The sequence below is a fragment of the Pipistrellus hanaki genome (genome assembly GCF_964339955.1).
Source record: "Pipistrellus hanaki genome assembly, chromosome: 3".
NCBI classification, from domain to species: Eukaryota; Metazoa; Chordata; class Mammalia; order Chiroptera; family Vespertilionidae; genus Pipistrellus; species Pipistrellus hanaki.
Window position 1 is genome coordinate 140,922,189 of NC_140505.1, and position 19,990 is coordinate 140,942,178.

The window sequence follows — 19,990 nt, forward strand, 5'->3', positions numbered from 1 at the left end:
TGCAAGGTCAGCCACTGTCTGGGGTCACCCAGCAGGATCTATAGAGACATTTTCAGATTCCTCTTCTTTGTATGGGATTTGGAAATATCCAGATGAGGCCCAGCTGTGAAGTAAGGCTGGCTGCTGCTGCCAGTGGATCCTGGGTCTTCTTTTGGAAGCCCTGGCTCTCTGACCCAGCTAGAGTTGGACAGATTTTTTTTTTTTAATATATTTTATTGATTTTGTACAGAGAGGATGAGAGAGAGATAGAGAGCCAGAAACATCGATGAGAGAGAGTCATCGACCAGCCGCCTCCTGCACATCCCCCACTAGGGATATGCCCGCAACCAAGGTACACGCCCCTGACCGGAACCGAACCTGGGTCCCTTCAGTCCCCAAGCCGACGCTCTATCCATTGAGCCAAACCGGTCTCGGCGAGTTGGACAGATTTTAGGTGGAAAAAGGACAGGCCATTCATATTCAAAGGCCGATGCGAACAGCTTGGGTGGGGTTGTAAATTGGGTGGAGCAGGGTCTCTGAGAATCACCAGGGTGGAGCAAACAGCAGTGGCTTCCAGAGCAAACATCCCTGCCCTGGAGAGGTCCCCGGGTCTGAGCGTTCTGTGCCCTGTGCAGGAACAATGATCGCTGTGAGCCCCTCTGAGAGTAAGTCACCCTCGTATTCCTGTCCCAATGCCAGACAGTCCAGTTTCTCCCCGTATGTGTCTGGGTCCCCCAGAGTCTTGCCTGGAACTGGAGTTCAGAGCAAGTGGGAGCTTGTATCTCCCTCCCAATTAAAGAACAGCACATCCAAGTGCCAGCACTTTCCGCACCTCCACACCTCTTACACAGTTTCAGTGTGCTTTCTTCACCTCTCTAGTTATGGAAATTCCACTCAGCCAGCTTTCCCTCGGTTCTGGGTGGTAGTTGTTCTGCTTTTTGGTTGTAATTTTGATGTGGTTGTGAGAGGCTATGTTTACTTATGCCGCCACTTGGTTCTCCTCATTGATGTTTCTATCTCTCCCTCTCCTTTCCTCTCTCTGAAATCAATAAAAATGTATTTTTTTTATTATTTTAAATAGTAAATGCTTGGAAGAAAAAAATAAAACATGAAGAGAAATATGCAGTGTTGACCGCAAGGTTGAAATTTTAGATGAGGTGGCTTTTAGGGTTTTTTTTGTTTGTTTGTTTCATGTTTTTGTTTTTTTGTTCTTGTTTTTTTGAGGTAGCTTTTGAATAAAGACCTTAAGGAAGTGAGGGAGCTAGCCATGCACTTATGTGGGGAAAGTACTGCAGGAAGAAGAGCAAAGGCAAAGATCCAAGGTGGGAGCGTGCCTGGCACATTCTAGGACCATCAAGGAGGCTGCGTGGCTGGATTAGAGGGAATGGGCCTGGAGACCAGTTGGAGATGAGATAGGGAAGGTAAAGGGAGCATCTTTGTGGGGGGCCTTGTCAGACATGGTGAGGACCTCAGCTTTTACTCTACACTGAGGACCATCAGAGGGTTTTCGGCAGAGCTGTGACATGACTGATCTGACTTACATTTGGACAGGAAACTTCAATTTGCACAAGAGTTGTTGGAAACTTGGACCAAGATGGTGGAAGTGAAAGTGGTGAGAAGGAATTGAATTCAGGATATTTTAAAGTTAGAGTGACAGGGTTTGATGATGGGGCCAAATGTAATAGTATATATGAGAACAAGAAGGATAAAAGTTACACCAAAGTTTTTGGCCCAAGCAACTGCAAGAATGTATTTGCCATTAGTTGAAATAGGGGAAAGTGTAGGAGGAAATTAAATGGGAGGTATATTTGGAGCTCATTTTTGGACAAGCTGAGTTTAAGAAGCTTGTCAGTCTTTTTGTTTGTTTGTTTGTTTGTTTTTGTTAATATTCACCAAGGATATTTTTTTCCATTTATTTATTTATTCATTTATTTTTAGAGAAAATAGAAAGTAGGGAGGGAAGGAAGAAGAAAAAAGGGGAGAGAGAGAGAGAGAGAGAGAGAAATATCAGTGTTCGAGAGAGACATTGATTGGTTGCCTCCTGCACACACCCTGATCAAGCCTACAACATGGGCATGTGCTCTGACTGGGAATCGAACCACCACCTCCTTGGGACATGGGATGAGGCTCAACCAACTAAGCCACACCAGCTGGGCAGAAGGCTATTTGTTTTGAAGGTGGAGTCAAGCAGACAGCTGGTTACATGGGTCTGCAGTTCAGAGGAAAGTCTGCAAGATATGACGATGGGAATCAGCAGCATATAGTTAGGTTTTTATAAATACATTTTTATTGATTTTAGAGGGAGAGGGAGAGAAATGGAAACATCAGTGATGCGATAGAATCATTGATTGGCTATCTCCTGCATGATTGGGGATCAAGACTGCCACCTGGGCATGTAACCTGACCAGGAATCAAACCGTAACCTCCTGATTCATAGGTCGATGCTCAACCACGGAGCCATCGTAACCAGGCTAGTTTTTAATGCCATAAAACTGGATGAAATATTATTGTCAAGGGAGAGCCCATAGGTAGAAAAAGAGAATTCCCAGGGCTCAGCCCTGGGATACTACAACATTTGAAGAGGTCAGAGAGATGAGAAGAAATGCACAAAAGTGACTGAGATGAGCAGCCTAGAAGGTAGGAGGAAAACCAGCTGAGTAGCTGAGTGTGGTGGTCTGTTAACCAAGGCTAAGTGTTTTACAATGTATGATCAACCGTCTCAGAAACTTCTCATGAGCTAAAGCAAGAGGGGAATGTCCGGCCCACAGGCCCTGTAGGGCCCACAAAATCATTTGGTTTGGCCCTGCCAAGGCATTATGGGTGAGTTAATGAAATGTTTGGGACCAACAATAGCAGACTAATTTTTTTGTTATTGTTGTTAATCCTCACCCAAAAATATTTTACATTGATTCTTAAGAGAGATGAAGGGGAGGGAGAGAGACAGAAAGAGAGAAACATCAATGTGAGAGACACATCAATTGATTGCCTCCTCCATGCACCCTAACCAGTGCCAGGGATCCTGCAACCAAAGTACATGCCTTTGACCTTACTCGAACCCGGTATCCTTCATTCCACAGGCCAACACTCTATTCACTGAGCCAAACCAGCTAGGGCAGAAGACTAATGTCCCCCACCCCATGGAAAAAAAGCCCTCTTCCTTATTTGATTAAACAAAAATAAAATAAGCTGCATATGAACAATTTTAAGATCCACAGAGACACCAACTTTGTTTTAAGGCTGCAGTAGCTGATACAGCATCTCTTTGCTCCCTTCTCCAGCCTTCTCTGTGGACCACAGTGATACATTCAGAAGCTCATTAGGCGACAAAGGAGTTTTAAACACTTGTCCATTGTTTCCTCACCTGCTCATGGCCTGTCATGCCTGTGGCCTGCAGTATAACATTTGAGATCCAAAGTAAAAATCCACAGGGTTTAATGAAACACCCCACCCCAAACTAACACAGATAGCAGACTGATTTTTAAGTTGATAATTTTGTATGGCTCTCGAATTATTTATAAATATCCAGATGGCCCTTGGCAGAAAGGAAGACAAGGGTTGAATATTGGTATGAAAACTATATACAGTAAGTGTTCTACTCAACCCCTATAAGAACTCTGACATGTAGTCATTCCATTAAACTCCTTATTTGTTACAGCAAAAATGTATGTAGTTCCTGCTGTGTGATGTAGACATTATAGTAGGTATTTAACACAATACAAACGAAATGCTGTCTCTACCTCTGAGAGACTTGGGGCTATGAGGAGATAAACATGTCAACCTGTTAGTAGGGTAAGCACAGATATCCCTGTTAAGAAAGCTCTTAGCCCTAACAGGTTTGGCTCAGTGGATAGAGCATCGGCCTGTGGACTGAAAGGTCCCAGGTTCAATTCCGGTCAAGGGCATGCACCTTGGTTGCAGGCACATGCCCCATAGGAGGTGTGCAGGAGGCAGCTGTTCAATGTTTCTCTCTCATCGATGTTTCTAACTCTCTATTCCTCTCCCTTCCTCTCTGTAAAAAAAAAAAAAAAAAAAAAAAAAAAAAAAAGATCAATACACAGAGTCTTCTGCAGGTTGCATTATTCACTATAAAGGTGGAATGTTTGGCTTAGTAATAAAAACCAATGCTATGGGGGGGGGGAAATCAATAAAATAAAAATTTTTTAAAAAAGAAAGAAAGCCCTTAGATTGGGAGCTTCCTAAAGACAGGGATACCATTTTATTTTTTATATACCTCGGTGTCCAGCACATGGACAATGCTCATTAAATATGTGATGAATAAATGAATGTGTGCTCTGAAAGCACAAGCAGTGAAATAGTTAATTTCCTGAGTGCAACAAAGAAGGCTTCGCAGATTCTAATAGAAGACTCAGGCATTCTTCAGGTCAAAAATAGAGCTAAAAATAATAATGATAATAATATATATATATATATATATATATATAGCTAACTATTGGAAGTTTCCCCTCATCCCAACATCTCTCTCTCTAAGCAGCCCATCAAGGCTGTCAGCCATTTAAGAAAGCTCCTTGACTGATGAGCAACATGGAACTATCAGTATGCAGTTCAGATACTTGTGTTTAGTGAAATGTTACTGTCACGTTAGGTGGAGTGGCAAAACTCATCAAATATTTTAAATCAGTAATGCCTAGCTAAGTAATAGCTTGGAAGGTAAACTCTTTGGGGTTTATTGTGTTAAGTGAACCTTGGCCAAGGACTAATTATTTATGACATTATTTGATTGTAGCTTGATGTTTATTAGGCTTACCTATGGTGTAACGACATTCTAAAGGAATAGAAAAAAGAATGGAATGATTCAGTTCCTGTGGCAATTAATCAGAAAAGATAGCTAAAAATAAAGCTATTTCAAATCACCTGTGGTCCTGGTTGGGGTGTTCAGTGGCAAAGGCATTGACCCATGCACGAGCATCACAGCTTCAGTTCTTGGTCAAGGGCACGTAGCTGGTCCAAGTGTGTGCAGGAGGCAACTAATTAATGTGTCTCTCTCACATCAATGTTTCACTCTCCCTCCCACTCTCTCTTAAAAAATAAATGGAAAAGTATCCTCGGATAAAAATTAACAACAACAAAAATCACCTTTAAAACATGACTAAGAAGACTGTTCCAGTAGGGTAATGAACTGCATACAGAGACCTAGAAGCCAGACAGTGTAATTAGCATGTTGGGGATTTGCTTTATTGGATAGGTAGGTTAATTTGTTTAGTTTTTGTTTCCCTTCTCATGGCTTACTGCTTCCTAGCTCATTCATAGCTTAGAAGCCAAAATCTGGGCAGTTTCTCCACCATCAAAAAGAAGATGGGCTTCCTTTTCCTTCGGTCTGCTTTAGAATTGCGGCGAAAGGTAGTTCCGCCTGTTTCCCTATGCTGTTTTCTAACCACTTGCTCTCTGCTGTTTGCCCTCTTTCCCTGGCAGAAAGCCCCAAGGAAAGCTCGGAGCCGACGGGTTCTCCAGCCCCCGTGATCCAGCACAGCTCAGCAACAGCACCCAGCAATGGCCTCAGCGTTCGCTCTGCGGCTGAAGCGGTGGCCACCTCAGTCCTCACGCAGATGGCCAGCCAAAGGACAGAACTGAGCATGCCCATACAGTCGCATGTGATTATGACTCCACAGTCCCAGTCTGCGGGCAGATGATGCCTCCCCTGGTGGAGAGGTCCCCAGCCAGAGCTCGCCGTTCGAGAGCCGAGAGAGGTGTCATCTTATCCCCTCCCGTCTGCCTTAGACGTGGCGGTGTGGGGGAACTGTGTGTTGTGAGTAAAGGACAGATGTGGGGCTTTTCTCTTCAGCCACATGGTCGTGTACGTTGACACCTGTACTAGGAGCCTCCCAGCCCCAGAGCCACATAGATCATCCCCGAAGGGGGGGTTTCTGAAGTCCTCACAGCCAGAGGCCCTTCCACATGGTCTGAACAGTCAGCCACCCTCGCCCATGCACCGTACTTCTCTCTTTTAACACTAACCCTTGCACTTGTAGGTTACCGGTTTCCCAGTTTCCTCTCTTCCCAATAAGCCATAACTGTTACCTTCTTGTTCCTTAGCAGCATGTCACTATCTGCTAGGTAGAGAGAGCCAGAATTGATGGAGAATCAACTGCTGACCCATCTCCAGCCCCCTCATGGACTCAGGACATTGTGTCCCAGTAGCTGCTTATATCCCTTTTTACCCATCCAAAATTCTAGTCAAAATATTCACTTAGGGAGATTGTAAAGTTACCTTTGATGTATGAAGTAGCAATATTTTTTCCAGCTCTTCCATAAACTTTAGTCCTTCTCCCTATTTTCTACCAAAACAACCAAAAACAAAAAAACAAAAAACAAAAAAAAAGGAAAAAGAAAGAAACAAAACCCCAAGAGTTCTAGTCCTTTTTAATCTGTTTGCAGGGCTATTTGGATAACACGTTTTGCCTCTTGAGTTTTCCCAGTCTAGTGGTGGGGTCTTTTCCACTTCCCACTAAGCCTTGCAATCACCTGGTGGCCTTATCAGCTAGGGCTTGGCAGGGAAAGGGGAAGAGCCCAGGATCTGACTAGCTGACTCCTCCCCTCCCCACTCTCTCCTTCTTCAGCCTAATCATCAGGTCAGGCAGGAAAGCTTGTTCCATCAGGTTAAGGGAGTGACTCTTTGTTGTACAGGAGTTGACTGACCAAAGCATGCATATTCCTTTTGGTCAGCTTTCCGCTTCTGCCTCTCCCTCTTGGTTCTCCTGGCCACATGAATGCCTTTCTCCACGGCTGGTTCAGATGCAGCCCTGAACCAGCTGTCCCTCACTTTCCCCTTCTCAGCCTCACTCATCTGCCTTCCCTGAGCTAGGGTCTTGTATTCCCACGTGCCCCACCCCCTCTGGATCTCCCTTCTTCCTCTCAGCAGGCTCGTAGCCTGGCCACCAGGCCTCTCTTCAGCTCTTTTCTGCTTCTTGCCCCCTCGATGCGGTGCTTCTCCACAGGCCAACCCCCAAGACTCAGGCCTCACAGCCAGGGCCCCGCGAGGGTTTTCCGAGTTCAAGGTTGGATGGGGGGGCAGGGGGAGGAGAGGGGGAGGTGCAGTTCTGAGCTCAGCAGAAGAGCCCTGCTTGTTGAAAGGTCTAGCCTGCCTGGGAAATGGGTGACTATTGCCCTCAGCCATTCTTACTCTGAAGAGTAGGGTTACAGAGGAGGAAATTCATCCCTCTGGTCTCTCTCTCTTCCCCATGAAGACTTCTCATCTTCCTTTGGCTCTGAACTATGCAATTTCTACCAGGGCCATAGGAAGCAATCCAAAGCCAGAGGCCTGTGGATAGGTATGTCAGCTTTAGTGGCTCTTCAGTCTGAAACCCTTCCAATTGTCCCAGCGCCGCCACCTGCCACCTGCCAAAGCCAAGAATGTCCTTTTCTCCATCTCTCTACCTCCGTCTTAAACATACAAGCAGGTAACGTCCAGCTTCCTTTGTTGTTTTGTCTGGCCCAGGGGAACGAGGAAATGTTCCCAGCTACAGGATTGCAGTCTCCTCAGAGCGATAAACCGGTGGGCCAGTCAGGTGACATGTTCCACTGCATTGTTTTTAATTTCCCCTTGCAGAGCTGGTGCTGAACAAGCCACACCTGGTGAAGAGAAAGGAGAGAAACGTGGTTTTCTCATCCTCTACCACCCGAGACCCAACAGGAACAGCCCCTGAGGTGACTCAGATTAGCAAATGGCAAGGCAGATGGTCAGGATGCAGGTTTCCGCCTCCAGGGACTCCTCTCGCCTGTAAAACTCACAGCCATAACTCGTGCTCAGGGCTCGCAGACGCTGCTCCCGGGCTCTTCTGCTTTAGTTTTGTTTCAGTTTTTTTATTCTATTGATTTCCCACCATGAGCCTTGCCCTTAAGCTTGACTGAGTTTATGGCTCCTAAGGAGCCTTCATAAGACCCTTCACTATTTTCTTCCGCCTTCAGTCAAGTGTGTTTCAGGTGAAGAGTCTCACCCCGGCCTTGCCGCGCTGCTGGGCGCTGGCGGAGGCTGCTCTGCCCACCTGCCCCTGAGCAGGAGGCTCGTTTACGTCGAGGGTCTCCGTCGTTTCTTCACCCCGCGTCTAACTCCCGTTTCCATCAGTGGGGGGTTCGCACTGCGGACCCGAGTGAGGGGCATGGCCAGAACCTCAGTAAGAAAGCAGCAGTGACTTGAGGAAGGGGCAGGACCTGCAGTCTGCCCATTGAGCCTGCAGACCAATCTTCAGTTGGTCCTCGGTCTCACTACAAACCGAGGACAATTGCTTACCGTGAGCCTCTCATACCAAGGGGAATGTCATGACCTGGTCCTCGCTGCCTCCCTGGCTGCTCTCCCGTGCTCTTTGCCTTCCAGACTCATCTGCACCAGAACCAAACACCAGGGAGAGTGTCCTTTAGCCCTTCGTTAGGCTGCCAGGGAGCCCGGGGGAGACACTTCTGAAGGGGCTGGGGTGTGGACCCTAGGACTCTTCCACCGAGCACAGGACTCGGCCTCTCACTTCACTCCAAGACACAGCCGCTAGACGTGCAAGCCATACAGCAGGGGTGGGGAACCTCGGGCACGCAGGCCGTGCAAGGCCCGTGGAATCATTTGGTCTGGCCTTGGCAAGGTATTGGGTGAGTTAATTAATGTGTAACCAAATACAGACGGCTAATTTTTAAGTTAATAATTTTGTATGACCTTTGAATAATGTTATAAATATCCAAATGGCCTTTGGCAGGAACAAGGTTCCCCACCTCTGACCTAGAGACAGGGGCCAGAACCAGGTCTGGCGTGCAGTCTGCCCATTTCCTGGAAGGCGTGCTTAGAGCTGAGAAGCTGAGAAGCTTCCCCATAGCTCGGAGACAGAAAGAGGAGGAGCTTCTTCCCTCACTCTGTGCCTGTTGGCTGTGTGCCCCACATCTGGCTTCCTTCAGCTGCTTCTCCTCTTCTTGGCCCTAAGACCAGACCATGAACTCTCGGTGGTGGTAAAAGAAGTGACCTAACCGAACTTCACCTGTGGCCTTCCTATGCCTGCCGTGCTGTTCTTGGCTCCTTTCCCGATTCCCTGCCCTGGCACCACTCAGAGCCGGGGTGCTTAGTCATCGCCAGGCCTGTTTACAGCCTGCCCACCGAGCAGACACGTTCTCCTCTGGCTTCTGAGGCCCGCGTCCCACCTGAGAGGCTCCATTAAAGGTGCTACCCTGAGACCGCTCGCCCCCCCCAAAAGTTCTCCCTTTCTTTCAGAACTTCCTTTCCATCCCACGTCATTAATTTCCATTAATATTGTACATTGTATACACAGGAAGGAAAAGTATTGTTTTTTATTTCATAACCAGTCTGTTTAGAATCCAGTCCTAGCTGTATCACATATGCCTTTGTTGATGTGCTCTTTGTGCTTTCTTTAGACTTCTGTTTGACCGGGGCGGAGGGAGGACTGAGACAAGTGAGGATCCTCAACCTCCCACACCCTAATCTCCCCTCAGAGTACAAAACTGTTTGTTTCTGTTTACAACACACACGTGCACCCAGACACAAACCCCCTCCCAGGGTGCTGACCCAGCTGGAATGAGCAGAGGCGGCTGCTGGCCACCATTCCCACCTTTGTACCACTTCTTTCATCTCTTTTTTGGAAAGAATGAGAAAAGGCTGGGGAGAGTAGGGGAGGTTAAGGCAGCTTGTGCCCTTTGTAGAGGCAGGCTTGTGCTGTGCTGGTAGGGTTTGTTTTTAATGGGGGCTGGTAGCACAAAGATATCTTACGGCATTAGCTACTACTGGTGAGTGCGGTTTTAGCTGTAAGAAGTGGCTCTGAGCATTAGTTGCATTGGCTTTTCCTTAGGGCGATGGTTCTCAGAACATGGCCCAGGACCAGCAGCACCCACGTCTGGGAACTTGTGAGAAATGCACGTTTGGGCCCCACCCCTGACCTGTTGAATCAGAAACCCAGGGAATGGGCTCCAACAAGCACTCCGAGTGGTTCTTATCACACTAAGGTTTGAGAACCACCGCCCTCGGAGCAGCTGGGAAGTTCTTGCAGGGTATCCAGACGATTTGAGTACCATCCTTTGCCTTAGCACTAACACATGTTTTTTTTCCATTTCCTCCCGCCCCTCTCCACCCCCATTAAAACAACAACCACATCATTCATCTCGAAATCTAGGTTTATCTTCGTCCCACTTAGCCCTAAAACCTGTCCTGCATCGGCTGGGCAGATGTGTCCCATATTCCCTTGCAGACTGGTCACTCCACACTCTTCGTTACAGAAAGGACCAGCTGGAGTTTAGCTGTTCAGTTCACACACACACACACACACACACACACACACACACACATCTTCAGGCAGGGAGATGAGCCTCCAGCCCCGCAGCAGAGGCTGCCACCTCTTGATATAGTATCTGTTGAAAAGAAAGCAGTGTGTATCTATGGTTATATCTCTGCTCATCTGTATATCTTTGACATGTAGCAAAACCTCTCCATCTCATCAAGGAACTCTACTGGGGGTCTGAGTCTCCCCGGTGGTGGGCTTTGACAGGTGGGAGCATGCAGTGCTACAGGCTATTTTGTTACAAAACCATGGTCTCCCTCCCCCTCCATCCCATTCAGCATGACCCCTGTGAGCAGGCTCACAACCCCCGAACGGGCGAGGCAGAGGCTTCGCTCCGTTCTCCCTCACCGTCCCTTCTTCTCTCCCCTTGCCACTCAGCAGTTACCCCCAGGCGGCCTTCCCCCTCTCCCTTGCCCAGACATATATTGTGCCTTATTTATGCTGCAAATATAACATTAAACTCTCGAGAGAACTACTGTTATGTCTGATGTTTCGATCCTCTGATCTACAAGTCCCACTGTCACTCTTCCTGGGGACTCATTGGGCTTCACGTCTGTGATCTTCCTCACCTCCCCATTTCCTAAAACAGGAGGAGCCGGGATTCTTACCCTTCCTTTTTCTGCAGTGAAGACACAGTCTAGACAAGGCGGTGTCTTAAATAAATACATAACACAACCGAAGGCAGGGCTCAGATCTGTGCACTTCCCTGGGGACAAGGGCCCAGAGCATCATGGGAGCACTCACTGGAGGAGGTGTGTGCTTTATCTGGATGGGGGATGGGATGGTGTTTGAAAGCAAGTGTCCTCTCACCTTTCAGTGTTTTGTACCCACCCGCTCCCAGCAATTTTTTTAAAACAACAAAAATAAACCCTATCTTCAAGAAGTGTCCAACATGATGAGGGAATGCACAGAGATCAAAGGAGAACCTTTCTATGATAGGATAAATGCTATGGGCATTGGGGGGCGGGCATTGGTTAGGTAGCAGGTAAGAGAGTTCTCAAAAAACAACAACAGGTAGCACTGGCCAGTGTGGCTCCGTTGGTTGAGTATCGTCTCATGCACCAAGAGGTTGCCAGTTCAATTCCTGATCAGAGCACATGCCCGGGCTGCGGGTTGTGGTCTCGATCTCCATTGATGGGGGTGCAGGAGGCAGCCGATCAACATTCTCCCTCTCTCTTTCTCTTCTCTCTCTCTCTCTAAAATCAGTAAAAACATATTAAGAAAAAGAAAAGAAAGAAGAAGAGGTGATGCCTACGAACCATACGGAGTGAGGAGGTGTAGGGCAGTCACTACTGATTGCATCCGTGTGTTCCTGAGTGACTCACAAGCGCAGAGAGGGAGCCGGTGTAGAACTCGACCAGGAGATGGCAGGTGTCTCTGGGTCTCTCAATGGGAGAGAAATGATCTAAGAAACTGTTTGTGGCTGGTGTTGGTTTCATTGACACAAACAGGGAGACTGAGTCTCCTCAGAAGTAGAAAAGGCAGACGTGGTCTTCATTGTGTTGTGTCAGGAACACACAGAGGGCCCAGGAGGGTCGGAAAGCAAGTTGCTTAAAGCCAGATCCTGAAGCCAAGATGAAGAGGTTTGGGAGGTTTGGGATGAGGCTGAAGGCAGGGCAGTTTCCCACGCATTCCAACCACTACCCAGAGGAGACCGGTCACCTCCATCCTGAACCTAGGAAGCCAGCTAGCTCAGCTCATTGTTGTAGCCTCAGCTCAGATAGTGTTGTGCCTGGTGATCAGAGACTAGTAGAGGGGAAGCCGCAGGGTGAAAAACACTGAGTGCCTGTGCTCATGGAAAGCTAGATGCTTTGTGTCACTTCCTGTTCATAGCCATCTCTTCAAAATAGGACTAGTTGCCTCATTTTATCGATGATGAAGTGAGGTTAAGGTTAAGACACTTCTCCTAGGCACACAGTGCAGTGCCAAGAGCTAGGATTAAAGTTGAATTCTGTCAGACCCCAGAGCTGCTCTTCGCAATGCTCCACCCACCCTCTGTTCCTCTGGACTTCTGTGGAGCCAGATCCATTTCCCACAGAAGAGCCATCTACCTGTGGTCTCAATTCTCCCCTTTAAAAAGAGGCGGAACTGCAAGATGCAGAGGTGAATGCCAGGTTCTGTGCTGGGGACCAGTGTGAGACAAACTCAAGAAAGGCCCCCTCACTTAGGCTGCATTAACAGAAATGTAGTATCGAGAGCATCCAGATCAAAACCTGCTCTAATCTACCTGCCCACAGTAGAGTTTGCTTTACAAATGCCTTACTTTAAAGAGAAATGCGTCCCTTGAACAAAAAAAGACTACAGGGTAGAAGAATTAAATGTCTTCAAACCTGTTAAAGGCTTGCATACATGAAAGAATGAAGAGATGTTCTGTGAGACTTAAGAGGCAAACTAAGACCCCCTGGTGGAGGCCACAAGGAGATGGAAACCAGCTCGGTGCAAGGATAAATCTGCGAAGACTCGGGAGATGGTAAGTTCCCAGGGCTCAGATGTGTCGCTCCTCACAGCTAACATTCTGAGGACGCTTGCTGTGTCAGATCCTGTGCTGGACGGATGGCCAAGTAATGCTCATCCTAGGAAGTCGTTTTTTCATGTTGCCATGTTCTGGGTGAAGAAACTGCAGATTAGAGGTAGACAGCTTGCCAAGGCCGGTCACAGCTCTTTACCTCGTGGCACCTCTCCAGGATGGCTACAGAACTACTGACGGGGGGTGGGGAGCGGGATCCTGGGATCAGAAGGGAAAGGGCACCAGGTGACTTGACTTCCTGAGAAGCAGGTATTCCCCAAGGCTGGATTCTAGTCATGCGCCCCAGTAGGTCAGAGCCGGGCAGAGACGGGGTGACTAGAGTGAGATGGACAAAATCATAGTCCAACTCCTGTATTCTGCCCCTGCCTTTCTGGAACTCCGTAGAATCAGGGCCCTAGGCACCTCCATGCACCTGATCCTTCGAAGAGCTCTAGTCAGAAAAGGAAATGACTGGACCTGACAGTGTGGGGCTGTGGCCACAGGGTGGCAGCAGTGCCTCAGCTGCGAGGACGGCTCCGTCGCCGCAGGTGAGGCAGGTCCTAAGCAAGCAATTGCCCTCTAGTGAAGATGGGGCCCGTCCACAAAGATGTGAAGCAGTCCCCACTCTGTGAGCCCCCCACTTTCATTTTGTTCCCTCCTGCATCTCACTTTTCTATCCACAGGCACTTCTCAGAGCAGTGGCTCTAAGAGGCACACACGCAGGAGTGTGCGTGGGCTGGGTGACCCTGGCTGCAGCCGTTAGGGGAGGAAGCCCGGCTGGGACACACCGGCCAGCTGTGACCCTAACTCCTCCCCACTCCCTCTGTTCCAGGACAACACCTAGCCCTTCCTGACAGGGGTTTCTTTATGCTTTCATTCTACAAGTTAGAAGAGAGGAGGAGGTGATCAATTGGAGCTCTCCAACCTGTTGAGGGATTGGGGGTTCTTAAAGGCCCCCCAGGGCCTGGCGCTGACAAAACATGTACAATTAATGATGCTTCTCGAGCTCTGGAGACAGGATTTATGCATCTAATAAAAGTCTGTAATTCCAGGCTTAGGGGCTAGGGCCGGAGGCTGAGAGCAGGAAGTCCCGGAGGGGCCATGGGCGGGGATCCCAGGGGCTCTTAATGGAGTCGTGCATTTCCATTGCCTGCTCCAGATTCCCCCTCCAGCTGCGGTGGGGGTGGCGGGCAGGGGGACAGCAGGTATAAGAGGCAGATGTGGCCGGAGGAAGGCAGAAGACAGCATGGATTCCAGGCAGGCGGCGGTGCTGCTGGTGGTGCTGCTTCTACTAACGGGCTGGGGCCACGCTGAAGGACCAGGGGGCCAGGGTGGAGAGCAGATCTTCCTGGTAAGTGGGCGCCCCTCCCCACATCACTTTTTCTCTCTACCTCAGCATGGGGCTGTGCTCTAGGTTCAAGCACTTGCGGCTAGGGTCTTCGAAGCCTCATCCTTCCCCTACTGACCTCAATGTCCAGTCTTTGCCCGTCTCCCTGCTGGATGTCCCTGTGCTGCAGGAGGAAGACGCCGGACCCCGCACACCACAGGATGCCCAGGCTCCTGCGTCACTCTTCCTCTCCCTGCTCCAGGCCATGCAGAGACCCGGCCGGGGCCCAGCCTTCCCGTTTCAGCCCCAAAGGTGAGTCTGAGAGGGGCACACGCAAGGCGGGGCCAGGGGAGGAGAGAGGGCGGGGGCTAGAGAAGGGGGACTGGAAGGACCTACAGCTGAAGATGGATCTCTCCCAAGGTTTGGCAGAAATGCCCAGGGCTCCAGGAGCAACGAACGGCTGAGTATCCAAGCTGGGGAGGGGCTGAGCTCCCCGTTCTGGAGTCTGGCTGCCCCTCAGCGCTTTGGGAAGAAGTGACATGTCACCCCTTGATCCATCTGCATGCAAGGTCCACACCCATGTGTCCTCCCCCTCCCGCCCCCCCCCCCCCCCCCCCAATAAAGCTGCCTGGCTTCTGAATCAGGTGTCTGTGTCTAAGACTTGATGGGGCTGGGAGGGAGCCCATGGCAAGAACCAGTCCCTCCATCTCCACCAAACTCTCCAGAGACACAGGTGATGGGGTTCCCAGAAGTCACTGCACCCAGCCTCCTGCCACCAGAAAAGCAAGCACAGGGACAGTGTGCAGAACAAGGTGGGGAGGCACAGAGGGGAGGTGATTGGGCACGAAACTCTCTGCCATCAACTGCTCAGGGAAACAGAAAGATGAGGGTTTGGGGTTCCGAGGAGCAGCACGTTTATTCTGGGCTCGGGGACAGTCCGGTTTCATTCCCCTCCGTCACCAGTAACAGGACGGATCCTGGGCCACTGAGGCACTGTGGTCCCTGGCTCCTGGGCCCATGCCCTCCTCGGCCTGCAGGGAGGCAGTCTGTGTCAGAGGTAGAGATGGCACCTCCGGAGGGTGCGCGCGCTGGGCCGGAGCCTGGGCCGAGCGCAGGAAGAGCAGGAGCGCGGCCGCGTGTCCGTGAGTCCGCGGAGCTTCACTTGCTGCCCGCCATGATCTTGAGGTACTGGAGGGCGCGGCGAGCCGCCTCGCCACGCGCGGCCTCCCTGGTGGCTGCGGAGCCGTGACACACAGTGATGGGCTGTGTGGACAGCTCCACCAGGCACTGGCAGAGCCCACTCAGGCTCAGCTCCTCTGGAGACAAGAGAGGAGGAGGAGGCAGTGTTGGGTGGTGAGGCAGCACCGGGGGTCAGGGGTGGGGGGTGGGATCCATGCCGCCACCATGCCCTCTCCCCACTCCTTATACCCATGTGTACTTGCTCTGGTCCAGTCCCCACCATCCCCGGCCCCCCAACCAGCCATACCAATATCCAGGTAGCTGACATGGAAGGCCTGCTCCTCAGACAGCTCGCTGAGGACGCCGCAGCAGGCAGGGCCCAGGGCCCCCAAGGAGCCCAGGGAGCAGCTGCGGAGGGACAGGATCTTCTCTCCCACCGAGTTCCGCAGAGAATCCCAGGTGCAGCCCGGGCCCCGGCTCCGAAGTCCGTCCAGGCGGGAGCCCACACCCTGACGAGATGAAGACAGTGAGACAGATGTGGCATTGGGCTGGCAGACCCTGGCATTGGAGAGACATATAATGTCCCAGGAGAAAATAGCCCAAAGAAGGTGCCTCCAGCCTGCCCCCCTCAAGTCCATTCCCGTATGACCCCCTATTCCTATCCCTATCAGACCCGACTGGATGGCCACGCTGCCTTCCTCATCGCGGGCACAAAAGCCTCAGGCCCCTGGCCTCACCAGCTCCCCAACACACTCACCAGGGGGCCTACAGCTGAAGCTGAAGGAGAACTCCAGAATCCTGACCCCGATAGGAAAAGGGACAGAAGCAGGCCTGGGACCCAGAAAGGCTCACGCCCGAGTCACAGACCGAGTCCCCAGCGTCCGGCCGGGCCCACAGCCACTCACAATGGAGAAGTGGTCGTCGTCAGGTTCGGCCTCGGTCCCATCCCGGGCATCCAGAGGCACCGTGTGCACTCGGAGCAGCATTTTGGCGGCCGCGTTCCGCTTGGCCAGCTTTTTGGAAGTGCCGCTGCCTGCACGTGGGGAGAGGGTTACTGGATCATAACTCCCAACAGACTCAGTGCTTCCCACCAGGCTGCAATCTGGGTTGCGGGTCCCCTTAAGAGATATCGATCAGAAACGGGAGCTCAGGACCTGCCATGCACCTGAGAATCTGGTTGGCCAGAAGAAGGGGGAAGACAGGGCGTAAGGAAGAAGCTTAGAGGCAGGAGCCAAGCTGGGGGTCTCAGCCAAAAGTGGGGGGCTGTCGCAGCGAAGCTAGGTGCTGCCTGTGGCCAGGACTGGAGTGTTGGGGGACAGGAACTGCAAGAACTCCCTCCTGCCCAGTTACCAATCTCAATGAAGCGCTCCACTCTGCAGGTCATGGTGAACTCTTTGCGGTGGGCTGGCCCCGACTCCTGAGTCACCGTGTACTCAGGCAGCCGCCAGCCCTTCTGCACCACCAGCTCCTGGGAAGGGAGAAGGAAGGGTGGACAGGCTGAGTGAGAAGAGTCCAAACATCCTTCCCTCCTTCCCTAGGAGCCTCAGGTTCCAGACCGGAGGAGGAACAAATGGGGTGAAAAAAACAACCCCCATAACCTTCCCTCAGGGCCCCTGGTTCACGGGAGGACGGGCATGCACAGGAAATGAGGGGGCACACCTGCAGAGCACCAACAGGGTTGCACTCAGACTGCTGAGGGGAGACAGGGGGCTGCACCTCCATGGGGGGGCTCCTGAAGGAAAAAGGGCCAGGGCCAGAGCTGAGGGGGCTGGTTTTGTCTGCTGCTGCCCAGGCGCCCTAAGCCTCGTTTCGGTTTCCCCCATCCCAAACTCCCAGCCTCCTTCCTTCCCCCTCCCCTGCAAGTGAGTCTCCTCCAGGTCCCAGACCCATTTCAATTTTCCGGAACATGTGACCATCACCCCGCCTGGACAGTGGAGAGGGGCTGTATATCCAGTCCCCGGGAGAACCGGATGGGACTCACACACAGGACCATCATGGGTCTAACTCAGAAGAAAATGGGACCTGCAAGACCCTTAACATGGGTCAAACGTCATCCACATGGCTGTTTAAAAATAATTGGTGACTTGTCCCAAAAGCTTACCAGCTGCTGCAAATTCTTCGAACTCTGGTCCCCAACTACTCCAGCCTCTGTTTACTCTCAGACTTCCTCATGCCTGACCAGCCTGGGCCCAAGGGCTGGGGGCCAGGAGCCAGGACCCACTCCTCCCTTCCCCCGCCCGCCCGCCCGCCCGCCCGCCCGCCCGCCCGGCAGTCAGAAGACAAAGGTACCTGGCTGGGGCAGCAGATGGAACAGGCGTAGCAGCCGCTGCAGCAGCAAAAACTGGAGCGTCCTCAGGCAGTGAAGAGTCTAAGGGAGAAAAAGAACTTCCCGAGGGGAAGGAGCCTCTGATTCACACCCTTGTGGAACGGGGCAGTGAAAGGGTGGGGGACCCAGGTCCTCCTCGCATGCCCATCCCCTAAGAAAACGCCTTCCCGTTTGAGCCAAAGACTCAGGGAAGCTCAACCACCAGCTCTTCCTCCTGGGATCCTTTGCTTGCCAAACACTGGATCAAAAAGACTGAGGAAAAGAGAAAGAGGGTCTCTCTACCCAAGAACTAGAGAAGCAAAAAAACCCCTCCAACCTCCGTGCAGAAGAGGAAAGGATATTTTGCCAGATGGAGAAGGCAAGACCCTCCAGCCTCAGCCTCCACCCCTCCCCCTCCTTAGCCAGAACCCCAAACCACAGCCACAATCCCTCCGCGGAGCTGGCCATCTCCCCCAGGAAGCGCCCTGCTCAGGTCCAGAGGAAGCTCAGGAAGAGAAGATCAAAGTGGCTAAGTGTCACCAGGTCAGGCCTCCTGGGCAAAGGGGCTGACGCAGGGGCCTGGGCTCCTGGCAGGGCCTCTAGGATGCCTCAGCTGTTCCTCCCTCACCTGCTGTCCTCCAGGGCCGGCTCCAGCATGCTCCCCCCTTTGAGGTGTTTGAGGGCCACCTCAGCTGCCTTGTGCTTGGCTGCCTTCTTGCTGGGGCCCTGACCTGAGAGAGGGGGCGTGGGCAATACTGGAGGTCACTGGGAGAGAAACCAGCATCCCACAGCTACAGCGAGTCAACCAAGCTCCTCCTCACTGACCAACCCCTGTCCAAAACTGGAAGTGTCTTGACTCCCCAAACCGGGCCAGGCCAGACGGAAGTGCTCCTGAGCTCAGACACCTTCCTTTCCTTTGGGAAGCACTTTCTCTCAGTAAGTGGAGATGGTTGGAAAAATAGACATAAGGTAGGTTCTAGTGTCAAAGCCTGGCTCTGACTTACTAAGAATGTGTGACCTTGCACCAGTCATTGAGTCCCTCTGGGCCTGTCTCCTCCTATTCAACATGAGGGCACTACCACCTACACCACTGGACTAGACTGAGGTGTGTGATTACACAGGAATTTAATTAAGCACCTGCTACAGAGCCCAGCACAGCTGACACTCACTCCCCAAACACCTCGCTGAGAGTTCGGTTTGTCTTCTTTTCTCTTTCCTCTAGGATGCTGACGATGTGTCAGATCGCTGTGGCTATCTTGGTTGTTCCTCTAACTCTCCCAAGAACTACCCACCTCCTCACAGACCCGTTCTCCCAATCCAGCCCGTGGCTTTCCGCCCTGAAACCTCTCCCTCCCTCACTGCTCTTGGAGAAGAGGACTGTGAAGAGACTCCAAGAAATAAAGCCAGGGGGCCCTGTGAATGAACACCCCAGCAAGGCTGACCCACGCCTTCCTCACCAGTGCAGCTGGTGTCGCCAACGGTGACCCGAAAGGTGAAATTAGGCTGGTGGGCTTGGCCCTCGGCTTTGAGAAGGTCGTACACGGGCGTCTTCCCTATTCTGGTCCCATACTCCTGCAGAAGGCTGATCGGGGTCTTGCCTGGGTTGGCTGCCAGCATTTGCTCTATACTGGGGGGGAGGGGCACAGACCCTCATCACACCTTCCCTCTCTGCACCCACCTGGCCAACCACTGCTGTATCAGACCCAGGCACACTATGGGGGGTCACAAGGTCCAGGGGACCCCAGGCAGCACAGCAGTCATAGGCCAGGTTCAATGTTTAGAGGTGCAGGCTGGGAAAGCAGGGTCCACTGCCCTAGGGCAAGCGGGGAATGCACTGTTCCTGCCTCAGTTAAGGCGTGGGATCCTGCACCGGAGTGCAGGTTGGAAGTGCATGTCCCCTAACACAGTGCAGCCAGGTACTCAGTTACCCACCAAATGCACTGAATGTCGGGGGCATAAAGCCCAATGCCCCAATGCAGTCTGGGAACCGGACCAGCCCCCAAACTATTTCGAGCTGGAGGCTGTGGCCACTGCTCGGGTGGATGGGTGGATGCCGGGAACCGCGGCCCAATACCCCAGTGCTTGCCGGGAACAACCCCCAGGCCAGGTGCATGCTGGGGCCGCGCCGCTACCCCTCCGCACGGCGCCACGCTCTTCGCCCCGCAGTGGTCGCTGCCAGGCCGCTCACCTGGGCAGCCCGCAGCCCGTGGTAGTGCCGGAGCCCTGCTCCTCCTCACTCATTCCCTCCTCCGTCCCCGCGAGCGCCACCGTGACTTCTGCCTCCACGTGCCCCAATACACCGCCGACAAGCTAGGGCCGGGGCCAAGCCCGGAGTAGCGGCCGGTCGGGCCCGCCGTGGGGCATTCTGGGACATGGAGTCCCCCCGCCCGCCCGCCTCCATGCGTCTCCAGCAG

General features: G+C 52.0%; 3 protein-coding genes across 15 annotated transcripts in view; 2 read left to right on the forward strand and 1 right to left on the reverse strand.

Moving 5' to 3' along the window:
* Positions 1-10,735, forward strand: part of LOC311620036 (cyclic AMP-dependent transcription factor ATF-7) — a 109,904-nt gene extending 99,169 nt beyond the window's left edge. For all 8 annotated transcript variants that reach the window (XM_084878950.1, XM_084878953.1, XM_084878955.1 and 5 more), the window contains one exon: positions 5,410-10,735. In XM_084878950.1, the coding sequence (XP_084735076.1) occupies positions 5,410-5,627 (218 nt within the window). In that variant the 3' untranslated portion in view covers positions 5,628-10,735. The remainder of the gene's footprint in view (positions 1-5,409) is intronic.
* Positions 10,736-11,470: 735 nt separating this feature from the next.
* NPFF (neuropeptide FF-amide peptide precursor) lies at positions 11,471-14,732 on the forward strand. Its single transcript, XM_084879047.1, has 3 exons — positions 11,471-14,116; positions 14,283-14,404; positions 14,513-14,732. The coding sequence occupies exons 1-3, from the start codon at positions 14,012-14,014 to the stop codon at positions 14,628-14,630; spliced, it is 345 nt and encodes a 114-aa protein (XP_084735173.1). The 5' UTR covers positions 11,471-14,011; the 3' UTR covers positions 14,631-14,732.
* Positions 14,733-14,946: 214 nt separating this feature from the next.
* On the reverse strand, positions 14,947-19,969 carry TARBP2 (TARBP2 subunit of RISC loading complex). 6 transcript variants are annotated; one of them, XM_084879018.1, is made up of 9 exons: positions 19,765-19,969; positions 19,034-19,203; positions 18,205-18,307; positions 17,561-17,656; positions 16,931-17,030; positions 16,622-16,739; positions 16,177-16,304; positions 15,579-15,780; positions 14,947-15,408 (listed from the first exon to the last, which is right to left on the reverse strand). In XM_084879018.1, the coding sequence occupies exons 1-9, from the start codon at positions 19,815-19,817 to the stop codon at positions 15,251-15,253; spliced, it is 1,128 nt and encodes a 375-aa protein (XP_084735144.1). In that variant the 5' UTR covers positions 19,818-19,969; the 3' UTR covers positions 14,947-15,250. The 6 variants fall into 6 exon arrangements, with proteins under 6 accessions (XP_084735144.1, XP_084735142.1, XP_084735139.1 ...); XM_084879016.1 differs by having other exon boundaries at positions 16,931-17,003; positions 17,561-17,639; positions 19,765-19,905; XM_084879013.1 differs by having other exon boundaries at positions 16,931-17,003; positions 19,765-19,905.
* Between the last annotated feature and the right edge of the window lie 21 nt (positions 19,970-19,990).